Source organism: Candoia aspera, chromosome 4 (assembly GCF_035149785.1).
Source record: "Candoia aspera isolate rCanAsp1 chromosome 4, rCanAsp1.hap2, whole genome shotgun sequence".
NCBI classification, from domain to species: Eukaryota; Metazoa; Chordata; class Lepidosauria; order Squamata; family Boidae; genus Candoia; species Candoia aspera.
In genome coordinates this window covers 118,844,298-118,859,455 of record NC_086156.1, presented here as the reverse complement: position 1 = coordinate 118,859,455, position 15,158 = coordinate 118,844,298, and the positions used below count along the sequence as shown (strand labels likewise).

The following is a 15,158-nucleotide window of genomic DNA, read 5'->3' as shown; positions in this document are numbered from 1 at the left end:
GGGCCCCGGCGCCCCGCCCGCCTCTCGCGAGAGCGCCGCGTCCTGCGTCGTTGCAGGGCTTGTAAACAGAGGTGCTGCGCGGCGGACGCCCCTCCCGGGAAGGTGAGCGGGCGGCGCGGGTTCCCTGTGGGGCCGCGACGGGCTGACCCCCGAGGGGGGTGGGGCGCGTGGGCCGCGGGCGCGCCGCGGGGAGTCGCCGCGCGGAGCGCGTCCCCGGCCTGGGGGCGGGGCGGACGCGCCCCCGCTGGTCCCGGTCGCCCCCGGCGCGCTGCCTGCCCGTCCAGCCGGTCCGCGAAGAGGGGTGAGTTGCGCGCGCCCCGAGCGGGGTCTCGCCCGCCTGCTCCGCGCCGTCCCCCGATGCGCCCGGAGCCGGATTCCAGGTGGAAAATGCCTGCCGGGGTTCCGCGGGCCGGGCACTCCCGGCAAGAATTCAGCCCCTGCCCTGCCCTGCCCTGCCCTGCCCTGCCCTGCCCTGCCCTGCCCGGTTGGGCGCGGCGACTGCGGGGCTGGCACGGCGGCGGCGGGAAAGACCCTTCGGCTGGGGCGGTCGGTGGGCTGCCCTCCCCCGGGCAGAAGCCCTCCTCTCGCCCTCGCTGGGCTGACGGGAGCAGAGTGCGCTTTCGAGGGGTTGGCTCGCTGAACGCTTGGCCGGGCTGCGGCTCTTGGCGTTGCTGTGTGAGTGGTGACCCTCGGTCACCCGGCGCTCCAGCTTTCGTTGAAGGGCCGTCTGCGATAGGGGGTGAAACACAACAAGCAACCTCCTGGTCACCGGGAACGTTTCCTGGTTTCCACCGCAGCTGCGACATAAATCTGGGGAGAGGAAGAGCGAAGTTCTGGCTCCTCTCTGGTTCTGCGCAAAGGAGGGGCGGCCTTGAACTTCCAGGGACCAACCCCAGATGTGGTGGGAGCTGATTCCAGCAGGTTAGGGGTGCATCAGCAGAATGGGGGGGAGAGATGAGATGAGATGAGATGCCTAAGCCGCCTTGACTGCGCAATGGAGCTGAGTGCCAAAGAAGGTAGGTTAAACTCAGCTGGTCTGAAAAGGGGGCGCTGGCAGTTTAAACGGAGGCTCTTAAAGACCCAGCCAGGGTCGGAATTGGCAAGATGGGGTGAATCAGGAGAGGCCCGGGATGACCTGCACGGTGCTCTTCTGGACCAGCAGCAGTGACTCCCAAATCACATGCCTCAGAAGATGCTCACAACAGAAAGATGGAAAAGCAGAGCAGTCGGGATGAAAAGCAGTAAACCTGGTCCATCCAATTTTTTTTTTTGAGGCAGTGGGAACTCACCCAGGTGGAGATCCCCCTAAGGAGAGGGAAGACCATGCCCCTCGTCGCCCAAGATGGAAGCGGAAGCATTCACCTGGGTGTCGCTGGTGTGGGCACGATGGCGGGGTGGAGAAATCAGGGCTAACCAGAGGGTGTCCCAAGTAAGCAAGAGGGGACCCAGGACCCAGCGCCCAAGGAGTACCGCAAAAGAAGGGAAGGGCTGAGAGCTGAAACCCTTCTGCCAACTGGGCAATGCCCCATGGAAACCCACAAGAAACCACCATCAGTGCCTGATGGGGACAGGAGAGCAAGATGTCGGGTCAAGGGCGCAGTGCCACGGACAAACGCAGCAGCCTGTGTGCTGGCAGACCGATGTTCGCCACCAGCAACCTGCTGGCTCCGTAGGATGCCCCCCGATGCCCTGATGGAAGAGTTATTTGGAATTATTTGCTGAGAAATCAGGAAGGGATGGGGTGAGGACACGTCGCTCAAGTGATCGTAGACAAGAAGAAGGGAAGACGCTGGACGACAGCCTGGATGAACGGAAGCATCTGAGGGGTTGGGTGAGAGGGGAAGAGGAATGCGTCTTGGAGGACCTGCAGAAGTACCTGCTGTTAAAGAACAGTTTGCTGACCTGTTTAAGGATATCAGAAAAGAAGGACTGCTCGATGCGCTAATTCCACCACTAAACAAACTCAGCTGTCCTGTTCTCCCAATGCTTCTGGATGGCCAGGCCAAGAACGGCCAGGCTTTCTCCCTGCGGGAGTAGGGGGGTTGTCAGCACCACCTCCAGGACCCATCATCCAGAGCCTCCTGCTGGGGGTCCCGTGGGACCAAAGATTCTAAGGGCCTGGGAGAAGCCTGCTTGGACTGCATGGTGGAGAAAATGTCCCTCGGGTAGGCCTGAGCACCACGCTCAGCTCTTCAGTGCTCAGAATACATGCCAAGCTCAGCGACAGTTGGGGGCTTTGGTCCACAATATATTTAGCCATGTTAGGGTCCCTTGGCTTGGGTGTATTGTGTGAATCCAGCCAATTGTGGCTTAATCAGTAAACCATGATGCAGCAAACCATGGCTTAGTGTGATATGTGAAAGGGCCTCGTTCAGCCTTGCTGCTCAGCAAGGCCCCTGGCAGCCAGCTTGCCAGTTGTTCTGAGGAAGGGGGGAGGTTAGGGTTAGGGGGAGAAGAGGGTGGTTCCTGCCCTGAATTCCAGAGACCACTGTGGGGTCCTTGAGGCACCTCAAGTCGATCCTCTGCAGCCACCTCTTAATTTTGTATTTGCTTAGTGGCAACACTATCCTGACTCTCGGGGGAAACGTGCCCCCGGGACGCCACCTTTCCTACTCAAAATCGGGGAGCAACTCTGTGGGGCTGCCCCATGGGACCCAGGCTTCTTGTATAGGGGTGTGGGGCCCACCTGGCGAAGGGGCAGTTCAGCTTCTGGGGGCAGGCAGGCCCTATTTCGGGGTTGACCCTTTCCCTGAGCTGCAGGTGGGACAGGCGCAGGCTCTCCCATCTGCCCATGCGCAGCTGCCCCCAGAAGGCAAAGTTGGTGCTGTGAAGCCCCAGGAAGGGGACCAGTGTTAAAATGGCGGGCAGGGTCGTGCCTGGAGATAAATCTCTGGGGACGCCCCCCACAGAGCACCGGGCTCAGCTCCAGTCCCTGAAAAACAGCATTCGGCAGCTGGAGATGGTGGTGAGAATGGGCAGGGCGGGAGGTGAGGAGGAGGGTGGCATGGCGCCCTGTAGGGTCTGGAGCCTTTGAGCTTGGAGCCTGAGAGAGAGGGGCCTCCGGTGATAGGAAACGCAGGCCCAGCGTTACCCCGGCGTGGGACCGTGGGGAAGTTGTTCAGCTCGACCAGAAGAAAAGGGCTTCTTGATGCTGTGCAGGTTTAATTGTCGGCTCCAGGAGGGTCTTCGCTGGTTGGCGCTTAGAGATCTTTTTGCCTCTCAGGAGCAGCGTTTCTCACCCGTGGCTGCTTGAACATGGGTGGACTTTGAGTCCCAGAATTCCAGCGTTCATGGCTGGCTGGGGAATTCTGGGAGTTAAAGTCCGCCCATCTTCAGGCGGCCACGGATGAGAAACGCTGCTCTGGAGGTCCTGCGTGCCCCTCCTGCGCCCAGCGTGCCAGATCCGAACGTCCTCTCTGTGGTGCCAGTGGGCTGGGGGAGGGCAGGCGCTTCGTTCACGCGCCGAGCCACCGCGTCCTGGAACGGGGGCTGAGCCTGGACCCTCTTGGAGGGATGGAGGGACGGATGGATGGGTGGGTGATCTTTTGGAATTCCCCGATGACAAACGGGGGCGCGGCCAGCCTGGGACTGGAGCAATGGGGCACGGGGAGGAGGCCCCCTGGGGAGGGAGAGCAGCGCTGCCAGTCCCTGTTGGGGCTCCCGAGCCGGCTGGTCGGGCGGCCGCCGCCCCTGCCCCAGAGCCGGAGGAGGAGGGGCGCGGCGGACCGCCCGGAAGCCCCCTTGGCGTGCCCCACCCTGACGGGGCGCCTGTGCCTCCACCCTAGGCGCTCCTGCCGGCCTCCCTCTCCCGCTCCAGGATGCATCCCAGGCACCTCCTGCCGGCCGCCGCGGCCCTCGTCCTGCCAGTGTGCCTGCTGTGGGAGCTGCCGGCCGCGAAGGGCTACATCCACGCGGTGAGCTCGCCCCCACCCCCGCCCAGCACGGCGTGGCCGAGCCCCCCCCGCCCCCCCGGTTTGCCGGCCGCCGCCTGAAACGCCGGCTCTGGCCGCCAGAGGGCGCGCGGACCGCGGGCAGGGCCTGGCGCGGCTCAGCGGGGCAAGATGGCCTCCCAGCGGCCGGGCGGAGCGGCTTGCCGCCTGGGGTCCCGCCTCCCTCCCAGAGAAGCTGCAGCAGCCCGGGCGGTTTGCACCCCGCGCAGCTGGGCTGGAGAAGGGGGCGATTGCAGCGAGGGCGGGGGGGCACCTAAGGGCCGGCTCCCTTGGGGCTGCTGAGCGGGGGAGGGCCCCGCAGCTGCAGGCAGCGCACCCGAAGGGTGACTGCGGGCGTGCTCCCTACTTGCCCCCCAGCTCTGGCCGCCCCCGTTCACTCCCTCCTCTGTCTTCAGGTGTCGGACCACAACACCAGCATGGAGTTCCCCGACCAGCCGGCCGTTTTCGGGTACCCCCTGCCCCGTGAAGGACTCATGGTGGGTATCTGGGTGGGTGGAGAGGTGTCCCCCCTCCCTCCCTCCCTGATCTGCCTGCCTCCCCCTTAGGGTCTCCTGGTGGAAGCCAAGCCAGCCAACGCCTGCCTGCCACTCGAGGCGCCTCCGTCCAACAGGAGCGTCTTCATCGCCCTCGTCCGGCGGTACAACTGCAGCTTTGACATCAAGGTGAGGGGCCAAAGGAGGGCCCAGGAGACCCCCCCGCTGGGATTTCCACTCTGCCCTGCCCGTCCTGGGCCAGGGAGATGGGGCTGGGCTGCCCCAACCCCCACACGGCCAGTGCCCAAGGGTCTTCTGGGCTGCTCGCGGAGCAGAGGGGCTTGGAGACGGCCTCACCCATCCCACGTCTCCCCGCCAGGTCTACCACGCCCAGCAGGCTGGGTTCCTGGGAGTCATTGTGCACAACGTGGGCTCAGACGATCTGCTCAACATGGTTTGGGAGGACGGTGAGTCCAGGCAGGCCGCTTTGCTCTGGGTCTTCGGGACCCTCCCCTCCAGCCCATTCTCCTCTGATTGCCCCCTTTCTTCTCCAGAAGATCTGCGCAGGCGCATCACCGTCCCGTCTGTCTTCACCGGCGAAACAGCAGCCACGTACCTGCGTAGCCTCTTCACTTATGAGAGAGGGTAGGCGCCCCGGCACAGCTGGAGGTGGGGGGTTAACAGGAGGGCTCGGAAGGAAAGGACTTGCCCACCACCGGCCTACGTGCTGCCTCCCAGCTTTTTTTTAAGAGAAGGGCTTACAGCAGGGTTCAGGAAGCGTCAAAAGAGCAAAACGCAGTGATGGGAGAAGAAAGGACGGTGCTGACAGACAGGAGTCAAACAAGTCAATTTAGTTATGGTGGTCATGACGTTAAACTTAGAAAGTTGTGCACGTGCTCAGGGACGTGGTTTCCGAAAGCACTGGGGCTTCTGATAGCTTTGTATCCTGCGTTAAAAATGAGCTGTTTCCTGGATCTCTGAATCTCAGCATCCCTTCGAGGACCAGCCACAGCCTTCTCTGAGAATTCAGATGGCATGGATTCCACGTGGGTGGCATGAGGGAGACCCCCCCGACTCCTAACCATTCTCAAAAACTTTCTGGGACAGCTCCAACCCCGGGGCCTGGCCACTGGGAGGGCCTCTGTTGTGTGGCCAGGACCGTTCTTTGGCGGAACCATCCTGCCTGGGGACCTTTCCAGAGCGAGGGGGAGTGGATCTCCACAGTCTGGTTTCCCAGGGCTCGTCTGATGCCTTTCCTCCTCCTCAGGGGCCACGTGGTCCTGATCCCGGAGTACATCTTCCCACTGGGCTACTACCTCATCCCATTCACCGGCGTGGTTGGCGTTGTGATTGCTGTGATGTGCACCATCCTGGTGAGCAGCCCTGGGTCCAGCTGGGGTGGGAGTCAGCTGTACTTCTGAGCCTTGGTTTTCCCCATCAGAGGGGACACACAATAAAGAAACAAGCTGAGCCCAGGTTCGCCTCGCACAAGAGCTGCGTTCGCCACACGCCCTGTGCCCCAGCCCATCTTGTGTGGCAGGCAGCGTTTTGTTTCCCTCAGTGCAAGCGTGGCGGGCACTGGACAGCTGGCCCTGGGTTGGATTGTACAGCGAGATTCCCATGATGACGATAGAAAAAGCCGAGCTGATCCTGCCAGCTCTGTGTTTCCAGACACAGGTTCGCTTCTGCCCTGCCTCTCCAGCGTTTTGGGAATGCGAGCGTGCAGCGCAGTGTTTCTCAACCTTGGGCGCTTGAAGATGGGTGGACTTCAAGTCCCAGAATTCCCCAGCCAGCAAGGGAGTTGAAGTCCACCCATCTTCAAGCGCCCAAGGTTGAGAAACACCGGTGTAGGGTGTGTGTGGGTGAGATTTGCCAGGAATCTGGGAAATTTCCTTCTCTGCGGCAGATCGTCCGCTGTATCCAACATCGGAAGAGGATGCGAAAGGATCGACTTTCCAAGGAGCAGCTGAAGAAGATCCCAGTGCACAAGTACAAGAAAGGTGAGTGGGGGCCTCGGGGGGGTGGATCTGGGGGAATCAGAACCTGCCTTCCTCTGCCTCCACCTGGACACCTAGGACGGTCTCTGGGGCGGCTGTAGCAGAGGAGGGAGAAGTAGGCTGAGCGAGCCGGAGTTGGGGGCCTGGCTGGCTTCTGCCTGGCTCCCCCAGAGGATGCCCTCTGCAGCCACGTCACACGGCAGATGACACCACTGTGACTGCAACCATCCCCCCCGCCGCCTCCCACTGAACCAGCTCGTTTCCTTCCTTCCTTCCCTTTTCAAGCCTGGGGAAGGAGCAGCAGCAGACACAGCTTGCGTGCTCCACTGTCCTGCCTTCGGGGGTGTCCAGCCCCTCCGTTGCGTGGGGAAAGAGTGGGAGACTAACCCTAACCCCCTCCCCAAGGTGACCACTTTTGTGAGCCCCAGTTCTCAGGCCCTGTCAGGCCGGAAGTCTTTGGGGTGGCTGCTGCTGTCTCTCCTCCGGGGGGGGGCAGCTTTGAGCAAGCAGTAGCCTGAGGAGTGGGAGGCCTGCAAGGAACAACTTCTTTGCCCCCACCCAGCAGCCAAGGTTGAGCCGACCTGACCTCCCCAGGGCCGCTGCTCCACATGAGGACCCCCCCCCCATTGACCTGGCCTGCTTGCGGCTGCCCACGCCTCTCTTTCCTCCTAACGTGGAGCGAAGGAAGTAGGCACCGTTGTTCCAGCAGTGGAAAAACCCTCCAGGGTGGAACGGGGCCAAGGGAGACCGCACGGCAACGCACTCCATACTAGGAGCTGCGGTCGTGGGGCTGGGGGGGAGCTCCTGCCGAAGAATGCCTCCTCAGAGGCAGGACTGGACCCGGTCGAAAATGGCCGCTCAGCTTCCCGGCCAAGGGGAGGGGGCAGGGGGGCTCGCTGCAGGCCAGGAGCACGAGGGGGCCTTTGGTGCTGCTGCCCCAAGCCAGGAGAGGGGAGCTGCCTTGCAGGCCTGCCTTCCCTCCCCCCCAACTTTCCCAGCCGCTTCCTTGCTCTGGCTGGGCCGCTTCCCCTGCCCCCCGCTGCTCCCCCTCCTCCTCAGGGCCCTCAGTCTCATTCCCGGCATCAGGGTGGCAGGAGCGCTGGAGCAATCTCCCCCCCCCCCGCGCCGCCGCCCTGGGCAGGCCAGGCAGCCCGGAGAGCTGCGGCCCCGCCCTCCCCTCTGGCCTGCAGGGACAAGCGGGATGGGAGAAGCGGCACTCCCCCAGCCGCTCCCCCAGTCGGGCTGAGCTTGGCAGCTTCGTTCTCCGCAGGGGGCGGCCCCAAGCCAGCACTTTGCCTTTCCGGGCGGGCTTGCTGCAGCCCCACCGGCTGCCTGCGAGCGGGAAGGGAGGCAGGAAGCGGCCGGCCCAGCTCGGGCTCTTGCCTTATAAGGCGCTGCTGCGCGGCTGTTCTGCACTCTGCGAGGCGCCCTCAACCACTTCCCTTCACGGGCGCGGCGAGCCGCCCAGCCCGGCTTCCTGTTTTCGCTGCCCGCAGAGGCCCTGCCCCCCCCGCGCCCACGTGTGTGGAGGGGCGGGTGGCATGGTGGGAGAGGTGGTGCGCCAGGCCAGGGCGCCTTGTAGGGGGAAGGGTCAGGCGGGGCCGCCCCCTTCCAAGAGACCCCCGGGGCACCTGTTTCCTCCTCCCTTTCTCCTTTTTTCACCCTCACCGTGGGGATTGTGATGGGGCGCTCCCTGTCAGTACCTTCCCAGCAGCCGCTTGCTCCTCAGGGCTGAGCCTCCTCCCCCGGGCTTGCCCTGCTCACAGAAGAGATCTCTTTGGGGCGCCAGAGCAAGCATCCCGAGAACCCTTGCCCCGCCCCAGAAATGCCAGGCTCTCCTAGAAGCCACAAGGTGGATTGTGGCCACTGAGCCAAGATGTGCCCACCCTGGTGTGCCTCCTCCCAAGGAAAGGCCGGTGTGGCTGCCCCCAGAGGCCACCCAGATGCCCTTCCTCTGCCCCTAACACAGGCCACAGGTCCTCGGGGAAGGAGGGGGAAGCCCTGCCACCTTCCACAAGAGGTGGCTGACCTGCCCAAGGCAGTGCTGGAGCAGCCATGCTCTTGGCCAGAGAGTGGCCAACGGGAGCATGGTGGGCACAGGCATTAGCAAATTAGGGCGCAGCCCTAGATGGCCATGGGTGGCCGACATGCCCCGGCTTCTCTTGCCAGGGGATGACTACGATGTCTGTGCCATCTGCCTGGAGGAGTACGAAGATGGAGACCGGCTGCGGATCCTGCCTTGCTCCCATGGTAAGGCCTGACTCCTGCCAGCAGCCCGGGGGCAACTGGCAGCCTGCTCGAGGGGGTGGCCAGCGCACTGTGCCCTGCCCTGGTCAGGAGCTGCAAAGGGGCCTCAGCCGGAGGAGGGTCCAGCTCCTGGCAGGCAGGTGGGCCAGGGTGTCAGGACTAGCCAGCTGGGGAGGTTGGCGGGGCATGCCAGCGGAGGATGGGGCTGTGACCCGTTTGTCCCCTCTCAGCCTACCACTGCAAGTGCGTGGATCCGTGGCTGACCCGGACGAAGAAGACCTGCCCAGTTTGCAAGCAGCGAGTGATCCGCTCCCCGGATGACTCGGATTCAGACGGTGGCGAAGAGGGCGCTGACCAAGATGTGCCTCCCCAGGACGAGGCAGGAGTGCAGGACGCCGGGCACGAGGAGGAAGAGGAAGACGATGATACAGAGCGCACCCCCTTGCTGCGGCCCTCACCCAGCACAGCCGTGGGCCCCCCCTGCTTCGGCAGCATGGCCCAGTCGCCCCCCTCCAGCCCCCAGGGTCTCCTGGCTGAGGGTGGGGGGGAGCCCCCTCCCAGCCCTCGCCTACAGAGCCAGCTGCTTGTCTAGCCCACCGCCTCAGCCCGTGGTTTGTTGCCCCCGCTCCAGGGGGCAGACAAACCCCCTCCTTTCAGTGGGGGTGTGAAAGGATGCAGAAGAGGCCTCTACTTTCACACACACACACCCCCGAGCTTCCAGATTTGTAACTTTTCAGGGCTGGTAAGCCACTGGGGGGCTGAGTCCTCCTACAGAGCAGCCCCCAAGCCTTGCAGAGTGCTTGGCCAGAGGGCGCATATCCTTTGTGCTTTTTCCCAGCCCCCTTCCCAGGCAGAGTTCTGGCTGGGGGCGGGGGCTGGAGGGACAGATGCAATCCAGGTGCCCTACTTTGCTTGGGGGAGCACCGCCAAGCAGGAGGGCCTGGAGCAGAGCAGGGGGCGCTTCTTAGTAGCCTGGGGGATGCGGGGGGGCCTGATCCTTCCCCCTTTGCCATGCAGGCCTGGTTTCCTCTTGTTCTCTTTGGCTGGACTGGCCACGTGCCAAGAGAAGCGGCAGCAGCCTCATTCTCCGAACTCCCTTCCTCTTGCTGCTCAGGGGGCAAGCCCCTCAGAAAACGGAGCGAGGAGCCCCCTTCTGGGACCAAGCCTCCCTGCCATGCTGCTGCCGCCACCTTGCCTTCCACTGAACACCTGGGGGGTTTTTACTGTTAACGGCTTTTGACTGATTGGGAGGGTTCTGGCCAAAGGACAGTGGGGGGAGAGGGCACAGCTTTCCTGCAGGGCTGGGGTCTGTATCCCCCCTCCAGGGCTGGGCAAAGGGAAGATGAAAGGACCAGCAGCCCTCCAGTCAGTCAATAAAAATACGGTTTAAATTCTTGATTGGACCATTTTTGTAGCGAAACAAACCAAAGGTGGGAGAAAGTCCTCCGTCCCAGCATCAAAGTGTGGGGGGTGGGCTGCAGCCACAAGCCTGGCTCAGCTGCATGTTTGCAAGAAGAGTGGCCTGCTGGACTTTGTGCCCTGCTCAACGCCAGCTTGCAAGAACGGACCTGGCCGAAGCCTAGGCGGTCAGCAGCCCGAAAAAGCGCATTCCCTCGCCTGGGAACTCCACCTGAGTGGCACTCTGGTGCCAGGGAGCCAAATGCCTCTGGTGCCCAGTTAGGGCAGCCTCTGCAGCTCTACTCATCCATCCAGTCTCCTTGAACGGACCACTGAAGTAACAGAAAGTGGCCTGTTCCCATTGCCTCCATTCTTGGAACACACTGTTGTCTGGAGGAACAAGCAAGCTTGTCTCTGGCCCGTGCGTCGGGCAATAGTTTTCCCCACCCAGAAACCGGGAGGGCAACCAGCCAGGCGGGCCCGCCAGAGCGGGAAGCCCGGGCCCAGTGTAACAAAGGCAGGGTGCCACGCTCAATGCTTCCAAAGACACTCCATGCTTAGAATTCAATTTGTTTTTATTTTTTCTTGTTCCAATATAGTTTTCTTCATCAAAAAAGCTACACCTTGTAACAACCAGAAAATTTGGCAGCGATAAGGATTTGTGGTAGAAAAAAAATGGCAAAAAAGAAAATGAGGGAGGAAGGTTTGCAAGGAGTGGGGGCGTTAGAAAAAAAATGGGAGAAGCAAAGGAAGGAGAGGCCGTGAGCAGGAAATGTTGGAATATGCGGCGATCTTGTACCAGGGCCGGTCCCACGATGGCGAGGCCGGGGCCCCCGGGTGGTCGCTGCCGTCTTGGACATCCTCAAACCGTTCCATCAGTAGTACCACAGATGGGACCAGCAGGCGGGTCAATACTGTGACCGCCGCAAGTGGTTGGCCATCTCGTAACACTTCTTGTTGATGCAGCCACCGTGGATGCCTTCCTTCCCCATGACGAGGACGATTGCTGTGGCCAGAGAGAAGGGGTCAGTGGCAAATCCAGGCAGGGGGCCCCAAGACCCACTGAGGGGCTGTCCTTCCCCCTCTGCCCAACACAGGCTGAGGCCCTCAGCACCTAAGGTTCCATGGTTATGGGTGGGTGGGGGATAAAAGAAATTGGGCACAGTGGAAGTTCCTGAACAAGGTCAGAAAAAGCTGTTCAGAGGCCTAGAAAAGCGTGTGCTGCTGGGGAGCAGCTGAGACCGCGGGTCTGGCTAAAATGGTTAGAAAATTAGTTTAACAACTGGGTCAAAAGTAACCAAAAGGGATGGAGGGAGGCCAGGCCAGAGCCCTGCAGGAAGTGCCCCCCCACCCCTCTCAGGCCCACAATGAACATTTTAGCCCTGTCCAGTGCAGTGCCTGATATGCCCCTTGGAAGGTCCTCCACCCCACCCTGACCCTCTGTGCGCTCCTGCCAGCCTATGGCTGGACTCCCGTTGAGCAAGATTTATGGCCCTTTGCAGACTCACAACAGGGGCTGCCTCATCTGCAGTGGACTGGTTTAAGCCACAGCTGTTTGCTCCCCTGCCCCCCACCCAAGGGGCTGACAGAGGAGCCCCTCCACAGCTGCCGGGCAAGGGAAGGAATGTGGCCCCACCCGGGCAGGAAACGTGGGCAGCTGCAAGAGCGCCACCCCTCCCTGACTCACTCTTGTTGGTCATGGCAGCCGTGATGTTGTAAGTGGGGGCGCCGCCGGAGCTCTTTGTCCGCAGGTCCATGGTGCTCTCCCCGTCCGTGTGCAGGCTGTCCCGAATGACCGAGCACTTCTGCCCGCCCAGCGTCAGCCCGTTCACGAAGAGGCTGCTGCGGTCCTTCCCGACCAGGACGTTCACTTCGGAGGGCTGTAGGGACCGAAAGAGGCGAGGGTGACCACCTGGGCCTGCCCCCCCAGGCGAGGAAGGCCCAGGCTTCCAACAGTGAAGGGGGCTTCGAGGGGGGTAGGATTAGGGGAGCCGAAGACCCCCAAAGCCTCATGCATAATGAGCCCAGCCAGCCCCCCCCCACAGTCTCTACTTCCTCAGCCAGGGCCCCACCCTGCCCAAAAGCAGAAGCAGCTGAAACCGACTTCTTTCCAGGCCGAAAGGCTGGCAAAATTTCAGGCTCCAGGAAAGAGGCCCAGATGCTTGGCCTGGAAGCCAGCCTCCAGCCTGCCCCTCTCAAACAGGAGCCCCAGTCCTGGGGGAAGTCCTCTTGGCCAGCGTGACTGATCACTCGGGACCCGCCTGGGGTCTGCAGCCCCACCTGCTCTCCCTGGAAGGAAGGAGGAGGAAGGAGAGCAGCTGCCCCCTCCCTCAATTCAAAAGCAATTCGTTCCCAGCCTTGCCTTGTGCTGCTCAAGACTCAGATCTGAACAAAAAAGGTTTCCTCCTGTCTGCCAGGCAAGATGATGCAGGCCGCTTTCCTGCTGGGGCAGCACTCAGTGTCCCATGCAAGCTGCCTGCAGGTCCACTGGCCCAGGAGTAGCGGGCCGGGAGCGCAAGACAAAGGGCCCCCACCTGCACCCGGTTCTCCTCTGCCCACTTCCCCACCCACAGGTGACCTTCAGGCCCACAGTCCAACCCAGCACAGTTCAACCTTCGCTTGCCGCTGCCTGCGCCGGGCCTGGATCCCCCGGGCCCCCCTTGTCGGAAGGGGGCCCGCCTCGTGGGAAAGCACAGCCCGGTGGGGAGGAGGCCCCAGCTGGCCTGCGCGGACCGACCGCTTGAGCTCAAAGGGCGAGGGAAATTCCACCACCGCCAGCCCTCTGAACACCACGGGCTCCCAGCAGCGGGGAGCCAGCCGGGCAAAGCGCGCCCTCCCCCGCTTGGGGCGTCAGGCAGCGCAGCTGGCCCGTGGGCAGAGAAGCCCCCCCCCGAACCCGCCCCGGCCCAGGCCCCGCTGCCCACTCTCTCTGCAAGGATGGCGAGCCCAGGGCCGGCCGGCCGGCCGGCGGGAGCTTCCACCGAGGAGCCGGAGCTCGGAGCCTCCGGAGACGCCCAGAAGCGGCAGAAGCCGCGCTTCCGGCCGCCCCTCCCCGCGTTGCCCTTCCGCTAGCGCGGGGGGAGGCTCCCGGGCCGCCCTTTCCTCCATTCACGCCCGTCCCAGCGCCGAAAAGTGGGCGGCCCGGGGGCTTCCGAGCCCGTCCCCACCCGCCCGCGCAGAAACGGGGAAGCCGAGCCGGGCGCTGCCGCTCCACACGCCGCGGGTCGGGAGAGAAAAAAGCGGGACCGGAAATCTGGCCCGGGGCCGGCCGGGAAGGGCCGGCCCGCCCGGCCCGGCCGGCTCGGGAACAGGCGCCGGCCGAGCGCTCCGGGCGTGGGGACGTGGCACGGGGGGGGGAGGGGAGGCCGGCCGGCCGGCCGGCCGCGGACGGCGAAGGGCCTCCCCGGTCCAGGGCAGCTGAGCCCAGCCCGGCACCGGATGCGAGGGCCCTTCCCGGCAACTACGAGCGCGCGGCGCAGGCCCCGGGCCTCAAGCGGCCCCGCGCTCCCCCCGTCCCCCGTTGGCCAGGAACGCGGCCGGCCCTCGCCCCGGACCCCGGGGGGCGGCCGGCGCCTCTCAGCGCCCGCGCCGGAGGGCGAAGGAAGCGGCAGGGTCGCCGCATGCCGGCAGGGGCGGGGCGGGGCGGGGCGCGGCGCGGCAGGAAAGTTCGCTCCCGAGGGGCGCCCGAGGAGGCCGGAGCCTCGCGGCGCCCGGGGGTCCCGCCCGCCCCTTCCCGGCACCCAGCTCGGCCGCGGCGGCGGCAGGAGTCCGGGAGCGCTCCCCGCGTCAGGCCTCCGGGCCCCCAACCGGCGTGGCCGCGCCGCCGCTCCCACGTTGAGTCACTTCCTCTGGCGCGAGGCCCCGACCCGGACGGCCGCGCTCTTGCGCCCGGCCCGCCCCCGCCGCGGGCTCCCAGCAACGGGGCGCGGGCCGCGGGCCGCCGATCGGCACAAAGGCGGCCCGGGAGGAGGAAGCGGAAGCGGAAGCGGCCGGGCTCCGCGCCCTCGGCCCGGGGCGGCCGCCGCCCGGCAGAGCGGAGCGCTAGGCCGAGGAGCCCCGCCACGACCGCGCGCCCGGCTTCCGGGTGGCCGCAGGGACGCTCACCGTGATGTTGGCGAAGGTCTTGCCCGGGGCGGCGGCCCAGACGGAGGGCGCGTCCTTGTAGCCCACGATGGCCGCGTCCTGGCAGGTGTTGTCCGCCATCAGGCTGTCGATGTAGCAGTTCCAGCCACTCATGGCCGCAGCGACGCGCACACGCGCTTCGGCACCGGAGCGGAGCGAGCGAGGGGAGGGGGGCGCGGGGCGCTGGGCCGGGCCGGGCCGGGCCGGGGGCGGCGGGCGGGCTGGTGGGTCTCCGCCGGGCCGCGAGGCGAGGGCGCGGAGCGGGCGCGGGGCTCCCTGGCGCGCCGGGCGAGGCGACGGCGGAGCAGCTCAGGAGCGGACTGCGCCGAGAGCAGGAGGAGGCGAGCGCCCAACGAGGAGGGGGGGGAGGAGGAGGAGGAGGAGGAGGCAAGGGAGGCGGGGCTTCGCACGCGCACGCGCTCCTCCCCTGCATTCCTTTCGCTCCGCGTCGCGGGCGGGCGCGGGCACTGGGGCGGGGGGGGTGCGCCGGGCGACTCCAAACACAAAGGGGAGCCGCCGCCGCCGCCGCCGCGCAGCTTTTGCCGTCCCTCCAGAGGGGGTCCTAGCGGCCCCGCTCCGCGCCGCCCCCTTCCTCTTCCCGCCCCGGCCGCCTTCTCCGAACGGGGCTGTTCCGCTCGCCCGTGACCGGCCGCGGAGCCCTGCCCCGGTTCGTCCTCCCGGCCGCGGACTTGGGGGGCAGGGTGGCGAAGGACCCCCCAGCTCCCAGGATCGAGGGGGGGCGGTCCGGCAACGGAGTTCCTGGGCCCGCGAAAGGGGTGGGGGCGAACCGGCCAGTTCTCCCTCCGGCTGCACCCACCCGCCCCCCTGCGGCCGCGGGGAAGCCACTCCGGCCCGGGCCTCCGCCGCGCGCCCCCTCCCCCAGCCTCGCGGCCCGCACGAGCCAGGGTTACGTCGGAAATGGGTTTCCCGCCCCATTTCGGCTCGCGGCGGCCGGAAGAATGGAAGGGGCG

At 65.0% G+C, this 15,158-nt stretch overlaps 2 protein-coding genes across 3 annotated transcripts; one reads left to right on the top strand and one right to left on the bottom strand.

Moving 5' to 3' along the window:
- Positions 1 to 26: 26 nt before the first annotated feature.
- RNF167 (ring finger protein 167) lies at positions 27 to 10,062 on the top strand. Of its 2 annotated transcripts, none has more exons than XM_063301811.1 (10): positions 27 to 102; positions 3,786 to 3,914; positions 4,346 to 4,426; positions 4,496 to 4,612; positions 4,803 to 4,890; positions 4,981 to 5,068; positions 5,691 to 5,796; positions 6,330 to 6,423; positions 8,590 to 8,670; positions 8,898 to 10,062. In XM_063301811.1, the coding sequence occupies exons 2-10, from the start codon at positions 3,819 to 3,821 to the stop codon at positions 9,257 to 9,259; spliced, it is 1,113 nt and encodes a 370-aa protein (XP_063157881.1). In that variant the 5' UTR covers positions 27 to 102; positions 3,786 to 3,818; the 3' UTR covers positions 9,260 to 10,062. The 2 variants fall into 2 exon arrangements, with proteins under 2 accessions (XP_063157881.1, XP_063157882.1); XM_063301812.1 differs by having other exon boundaries at positions 29 to 102; positions 4,978 to 5,068.
- A 560-nt stretch (positions 10,063 to 10,622) lies between these two features.
- On the bottom strand, positions 10,623 to 14,382 carry PFN1 (profilin 1). The gene is made up of 3 exons (XM_063301828.1): positions 14,170 to 14,382; positions 11,753 to 11,945; positions 10,623 to 11,071 (listed from the first exon to the last, which is right to left on the bottom strand). The coding sequence occupies exons 1-3, from the start codon at positions 14,299 to 14,301 to the stop codon at positions 10,974 to 10,976; spliced, it is 423 nt and encodes a 140-aa protein (XP_063157898.1). The 5' UTR covers positions 14,302 to 14,382; the 3' UTR covers positions 10,623 to 10,973.
- Positions 14,383 to 15,158: the final 776 nt, after the last annotated feature.